At 41.2% G+C, this 7,550-nt stretch overlaps 2 protein-coding genes across 3 annotated transcripts in view; one reads left to right on the top strand and one right to left on the bottom strand.

Moving 5' to 3' along the window:
* LOC108750628 (V-type proton ATPase 16 kDa proteolipid subunit) overlaps positions 1-7,550 on the bottom strand; it is a 16,804-nt gene that overhangs the window by 193 nt on the left and 9,061 nt on the right. The gene's annotated exons all lie outside the window — the stretch shown is intronic.
* Positions 1,818-6,086, top strand: LOC108750626 (eukaryotic translation initiation factor 4 gamma 2). 2 transcript variants are annotated; one of them, XM_018490189.1, is made up of 6 exons: positions 1,818-2,045; positions 2,112-3,066; positions 3,169-3,309; positions 3,406-4,295; positions 4,409-4,714; positions 5,204-6,086. In XM_018490189.1, the coding sequence occupies exons 1-6, from the start codon at positions 1,818-1,820 to the stop codon at positions 5,276-5,278; spliced, it is 2,595 nt and encodes an 864-aa protein (XP_018345691.1). In that variant the 3' UTR covers positions 5,279-6,086. The 2 variants fall into 2 exon arrangements, with proteins under 2 accessions (XP_018345691.1, XP_018345692.1); XM_018490190.1 differs by having other exon boundaries at positions 1,829-2,045; positions 3,418-4,295.

A 7,550-nucleotide genomic window follows, 5' to 3' on the forward strand; every position in this document is an offset into this window, starting at 1 on the left:
AGCTCGCGCTGATCGCTCACGGATGCGTCCGTGAGAGACCGGATATTTTCATTGCGCATTTAAGCCAGGCTAGGTATACTACATACAAGTTGAAACCAAATGTTTAGAGAATGCTATTTTCGTAAAACCCAGCCTCGCCTTCTCGTTATACGTTTGACTCTAAATGCGGGCGTCGATTTCTCTCTCGTTAACAGCGAACGCTGTTTCGACAAGTTCCGAAACCTCAATTTAGATGTCATGTTATACGTCTGACGCGATCTCATGAAAGATCCAATCGTATACAAATTACCAATCGTTCGAATTATTAGAGCTAGACGTGAATTCTTTTCACAAGTGTCAATTTTGTTCCTCGTGCCTATTTTTTCAATAGGTTTCTGTCTATCAGTTACGAGATACCAACGTATATCACTTGTATCGCTCCAACTTGCATAGTCAGCCACTTCTTGCCGATCGTCCTGATCGAGGGGTTTTTGGGACACCCGGTATAGAGGCGGCCGGACGGGCACAACCTCCGTGTCGAGCAGCCCGACGAAGTCGTCCGACCTCGGCCGAACGACGGCAGGGTCCGCGAGATGATCGGTCGAGGTGAAACAGGAGGGGGGTTAGGAGAAGAGGGTTCATTGACCGTCTGACCATGAGCCGCGCCCCACATACGCTCCCCTTCGACGTTCCCCTCACCCTATAGGTTTCGATCGTTTTGTTTCTCGGGCGGGTAAGCAAGCAGGCGAGCAAGATCAAAGCCGTCTTCTTCCCCGGGGAAAGAAGGTCCTTGCCTCGTCCGCGTGGAAGACCTTCCGAAGGGCTACAGGGTGTCTCGGAACCGTCGGATGCATTCCTGATCCCCCAACCGCGAACGTTCTTTATAATCTTGAGATATACTTTTTCCTCGGCAAGAGCTTCGTTTCTGATGGGAGGTCGTTGTCTAATCTCAATCTAATTTCGAGTTTTACGTTTCGTTTCTTTTTTTCTGTTTTTTTTTTTTTTTTTTTTTCCCCATAGAAAATATAATTTTTTACTCGAAAAGCTGTGCGCCAATTGCTGTGATCAGTCGATTCGCTAAACATGACGTTCCGTCTGATGATTTTATCCTTGAACCACTTGATTCGAGTGCGTTAACCGTAGGACTCGCATGCGCCATTTATCGTGCGCGCAAGTAGAACCTTCTCTAAAATTGCGCTCGCATGCGCAATTACGATTGTAAACGGCACATATGGGTCACGGTAGCGATGAAAGGAATGTCCTCGAATATTATTGAACGAGTTCATTGCAACGGCACGTTGGGCCGAAGCGATAAACCGTGTTTGCGATCGCTTATCTCTTTTTTTAGAAAAGGAAAAGGGAGAAAAAAGATTGTGCATGGGTTTTGAGAGTTACATTTAAAAGCGCGCATTTCAAGTAGACTAATTTAAAAGTTAAAATTCTTGGGACATATGTACAAACCAAATTCTCAAGCGTGAAATAATATAATATAGGTACACTTGATATAAGTTACAAAATCAATATTTGTAAGCGATACTTGAGAAAAATGTGTTGAATATTTAATTTAACGTGCGACGTGATTTTTACAGCTTCCTCAAGGAAGATCTGTGTGCTGTGATTTATCACTAGGGGGCCAAAACACGCGCAACAACGGACAACCCCACAGGACCGGGGGGTGCTTCTCGTGTCTCGGGAGGAAGGTCAGGGTCCACAAAGTTACCTTGGAAGTAACGCAAAAACAAACAAAAAAAAAAATACAAACGCGAGAAAGCGATTACTTATTAGATCAGCACAAATCGTTGCGTTACTACTTGTGACACTGACGTTAGAAAAATTCGATGCCTTCTAGGGACGATTTACGCTCCCTATCCACTGAGCAACGCTGGATCCCTCCTTCAACTGTTAGACGCGATGCACTCACCCCAGAAAGCCGAAATGATCTCATCTTTAGAAAGGTGCGGGGTATTCTTAACAATCTCACACCGGAAAAATTCGCAAAGCTGAGCAACGACCTGCTCAACGTTGAGCTTAATTCCCATGTGATTCTCAAGGGTGTTATTTTCTTGGTACGTATAAACGACGACTATTCATTATACAGATTGTAACGATTCAATGAAATAACAATTTTTCAGATCTTCGAAAAAGCACTTGATGAACCCAAGTACAGTTCTATGTACGCACGGCTGTGCAAACAGCTGTCTGACGAAGCCGCAAACTTTGAACCCCGTAAACCGATCGATGAGAGTCAAAAAGGCCAGAGCACATTCAGAGTTCTTTTACTTAACAAGTGCAAAGACGAGTTCGAAAATCGTTCAAAAGCAAGCGAGGCATTCGAGAATCAAGATGAGCTTGGTCCCGAAGAAGAAGAGCGCCGACAGGTGGCCAAGCGCAAGATGCTTGGCAACATCAAATTCATTGGAAAGCTCGGAAAATTGGGTATCGTATCGGAGCCGATTTTACATCGTTGCATCCAGCAGTTACTGGAGAAGAAAAGGCGAGGGGGATCCCGGGGGGACGCGGCGGAGGATATCGAATGCCTCTGCCAGATTATGCGTACCTGCGGCCGTATCCTTGACTCGGATAAGGGCCGCGGACTCATGGATCAATACTTCAAACGTATGAACTCTCTGGCAGAGAGTAGGGATCTTCCTCTACGCATCAAATTCATGCTGCGTGATGTGATTGAGTTACGCCGTGATGATTGGAAACCGCGCAAGGCCACAAGCACCGAAGGCCCTATGCCGATTAATCAGATCCGCAACGACAACGAGGAGCCATCGCGGGGAAACGGTTTCCACAGAGGACGAGAGGATCGCCTCGGTGCGGAGTTTTTACGAAAAATGGGACGAGGCGGATTAGACGTGGAGATGATGGGAAGTATACCATTGACTTCCCCCTCATTCGGTATGCCACCACCACCATTTAGTCCGAATGGATTCGCAGGAACTCCTGGCGTTGGTTATGGCCGCCACAACCAACGTAATCAGCCAGGAGGAGGCTATTATCCAAACCAGAGTCGTCATCAGAATAATTATGAGGGAAAACGCAACCAACCGCAACATAATTTACCACAAAACTTTAACAACAGTGAGTAGCGATAAATTAAATGTTACTTCTTATTAACTATAATAAATAACTATAACAAATCATAATTCTCTCACATTTCTCTTACTCTGTCTGTTGCTACAGATAGCAATAAAGAACAACTTCGATTCAACAAAAATAAGATGCTGATCGGAGGACATCCAGAAGAAGTGTCTCTAAGACCCTCAGCCAATTCAATGATGTTCAAACAAACCAACATCAACTTGAACCTACCTCTCAACAATGGTAAATATTCATTCGTGTCATCTTCGTTAATGAAAAATTACTACTGACAGATTAATCATGTAGATATAGTGATAATTAATCGTAAAAAAATAACAGATTTGTTCCCAGGACGGGGCTCGGACATGCCACTCTTACGTACTACTGCTCTGAAGCCCAGCTCGCCTTTACTGCACAAAGAAACACCACCTGCTATTGTGATCAAACAAGGTCCTGTAGACAAACGGGAGAAAGCTAGAGACAGAAAAGACAAAGGACCGACACGAGAAGAAGTGTTGAAGAAGGTGAATGCCTTAATGGACGACCTCGCGTCCCACACGAATGTGCAAGACGCTCTGACAGCCTTCAAAGATCTTAAGATACCCGAACGATTCTTGCGCCACACAATCTGCACAATGTATTCGAACACGTTAGATCGTGGAGATTCTGAACGTGAGCTCGCTGCCAAATTTGTAGCTGAATTGAAAAAAGAAAACTTGCTTACTCTGCAGCAAGTCAGCGAAGGATGGAAGGAACTAGTGGCCAGTATTTCGGAAAAGGAGAGTACCGTGCCTTTGGTAGCGTCCCACGTTGCCTTGCTGACAGCTAAGGCTATAGTGGACAATTTAATTCAATTGACGGATCTTGCCTCGGAAACAGAAAATGGTCGTCATCATCCACTGTTTCTATTGACCCTACAGCAACTCCACAAAACCCAGGGCAAGGCGAGACTTACGCAAATCTTCAACGACAGCAAAGTGGATCTTATTAGCCAACTGCCAGAAGCGGAAAAGACGAAGGAACGTTTGGGTGAGATCTTGGAAGATCGGGAATTGACTTTCCTCTATCCTCTTCTCAGAATCCAGGGTGACATGTGGCGTCAATTAGAAGCCGATCCGGCGCCCAATGCTCTTTACAAATGGATCAAGGAGAAGCTGGATCCCCAACACCATTCTGATCCCGCATTTATTAATGCTATGATGAATGTACTTTTCAAGTATATCACTGGGGTTAGTAAAATTTATTGAACATATTTTATTTTACACGACAAAACACAATTATTAATAAAATTAGAATCTTTCAATTTGTAAAATTTTAACATATTTTTTTATCTATATAATAGGAGACAACATTGGCGCCCGGTGTTGATCCAACCGTAAATCCAGACAAACAACTGCAAGAGAAGGAAAGTGCGTTACTGCAGAAATATGCACGCTTTATTCGCACATTCCTGACTACCATCGACTCACAAGTTACGGCTCTTCATGCGCTTCAAGTGTTTTGCTTCTCGCACAATTTTCCGAAAGGGCTGCTGCTACGATGGTTCATAGCACTCTATAACCTTGAAGTTATCGAAGAAGAAGCATACCACAAATGGAGAGACACCGTTACCGATGCTTATCCGGGCAAGGGCAAGGCATTATTCCAGGTAAATGTGCAATTATTACGGTTATTAAACATCGGTTATACTATATAGAAAATAGCACATTTTTATTTAAGAGCTTGCTACAATTGCACAGTGGAATCTAATAGTATTTAGGCGAATCTTAATTCTGGATCTACGTCTAGTTCTCGTTCGATATTATAATCCGATGCTGGGATTTACTTGCACATTTCGACCGATTTTCAACCGATCGGCATTTAGGCTACGCGCGAGTTGAAGTAAGGGGCAGGAACCAAGTTGAAAATCGACCGAAATGTGCAAGTAGATCCTATCACTGCTATAATCATATTACTAAAAGAACAGTATATTTTGTTATAGTTGTTACGCCAATTTTCGTCACACTCGAACTTCTCGAGAATTAAGATTAAATAGCAAATACATTATTTATTATTTTATTTCAATATCTTCATAAGACATTGTTTATTTAATCGAATAATTTAAATTGAACGATTAAAAATTTTCTGTCATTTATAGGTAAATTCCTGGTTAACATGGCTTGCTGAAGCATCAGAGGAAGAAGAGGAAGACGACGAGGATGAGAAGAATTAATCGCAAGAGCCTCGAGAGCATTATTCAGACTATCTATGATTTGGAATAGAGTTTTACTATCTATATCGCTGAATCACAGGAAGTGTTTCAGTTTTACTAATTGAGTTATCACCATCCCAAAACAAAGAATTGCAAACATCTTGTTAGTCTGTCTCAAGCCCTCACGCGTGGTTGGAAAAAGAACGGACTTTACAATCATGTCTGAAAGGAATAAGATAGTTTGTAGTCAACGAGTGGTATACGACAGACGTTTCAAGCAAGACGTTTTAGAATCTTTTTTTTAGATAATTAAATATCGGTATAATTTATAAAATATAATATTGGGCCAGCAGAAATAATCAAGATACTACGCCACTGTATGGTCATGGTGCAGAAAACAAAAAAAGAAAAAGCACGAGACAAATTAATCTGGTCATTCTTGTGTTATCCGAGTTTTTGTCTAGTATTGTGCATGTGTCACGTTTTGTAAGTATCCTTTTTGTTCGCGGCAATAAGTGGAGTCGTTTTGTTATCTCTGTGTACCAAGCATTACATTTATTACGAGGAATTATTACTATGATTATTAATATTATTATTATTAATTATACATAATTGATTATTATCAATAACCGAAATATATCTACATCTTTCTAATGAAGACTAAAAAAGAAAAAAAATATGTCGAAATTAATCAGAAGCAAAGGGCCGATAGTAGTGTACGTAAACAGTGGAGCACTTTTCTTTTCGGAACAGGAATGGAATTCTTAGATTGCAAGTTTAGGATACACCAAGTACAAGCGTTATTACCCCTAAATTAAAACAGAAATGAAAAAAGTGAGTAACACCGTTTGCCCGTGTATCTACTTGCTGCGCCATTTGATTCTAATAAGTAACTAATTACAATTATAATAACAACCAGCAGCCAACATCACATCCATTTAACGTAATAATTAGCGAACACTAGTGACACGACTAAAACTCGTATTTAAAAGGAAAAAAAGAATAAAATATGCCTTGGTGTAATTTATTACAGATGGCCCTCTGGTTGTTGCGTTGATGACCGATCATCACACCTCACCTCACCTCACCTCACCTCACATTTCCTATGTTATTTATATATATGCGCAGTTTTTTTATATTTTGCTCGATCACCGAATAAAAAATCCATACGTGCAAATCGCGCCTTCTCGTGTATTAATCGAGATGAATGTGAGTGGAGAACAGTTGTGTATCTCTCGCATCGTCATCGAGTACGATTGCAGTTGTATAATTTTCAGATCAGCTCGATATATTAATAATTAAGAAAACCGGAAGTTTCGTGCAATATATCGCGTCCGTTTTCGTTTTCTTTTTTCTTCATTCGAGATGGAGATGTTTAATCTCCTGTATACTCAGCGCCTTTTTTCTTCTTCCGTATAACTGGCTAGGTTTCTATTGCCGAATTTGTAAAACTAGTAATGTAAAAACGGGATATCCGACGCCGAAAAAATTTAGGTACGGTTTTGTTATCGTAAAATATTGTACATATGTATTCTTGATTGTTCCACGGTTTCCTGCCATAATTTAATCGCCATACCGAAGTGTTTTTTGCCTCTAAAGGGCATCACTTTTTTTTTTTTAATTAAATAAAATGTAGGTGATGAGGGCAAATCGGTCGATTAAGACTCGGTACTTCCGTTACTTCATCCGAATATGTCATACTGTCATACATTATTCACGAGCCAGTTTTTGACGACAGCACTCGGATACACGCGCGTCGAATGTGTTTAACCAGAATTTTTCTTCGCAACCGAAGCGGCGTATAATAAGTAGATCGTAATGCGACGATGTCGACTTTGTCGGAGGGATTGGCGGAATAGGATGGTAGCGTATTATTCGCGACGTGTCCCTGTTTCTGTCTGATCCAAGGAACATTTAAATTGGATCGAATTCGTAGTTTCGCGGTTTCAAGAAGCACCGCGTCTTGCTGCGAGGATCTTACGAGGGACTGACCACCCGGTAGTCCCTTCGTATAAAAGAGAATAAAAGAAAAAAAACATTTGTAACACTATTGTAATACGTTATCGGACATTCGTACATTCACTATGTTTCCCCGTTGACCAACATTCGTGTCTTAATTGCTGAATTACAACGCATATATGCGGGTACATCTCGCTTCCGTTCCGCGAGAGAGTAACTGTGTGTGCGTGTGGGTGTATGCGTGCGTGGACTTTGTTAATTTATTTTCTCACGCATAATTTTATATATATATATATATATATATATGTATGTATATATATATATATATATACGT

This window comes from Trachymyrmex septentrionalis, unplaced genomic scaffold (assembly GCF_001594115.1).
Source record: "Trachymyrmex septentrionalis isolate Tsep2-gDNA-1 unplaced genomic scaffold, Tsep1.0 scaffold37, whole genome shotgun sequence".
Taxonomy (NCBI): domain Eukaryota; kingdom Metazoa; phylum Arthropoda; class Insecta; order Hymenoptera; family Formicidae; genus Trachymyrmex; species Trachymyrmex septentrionalis.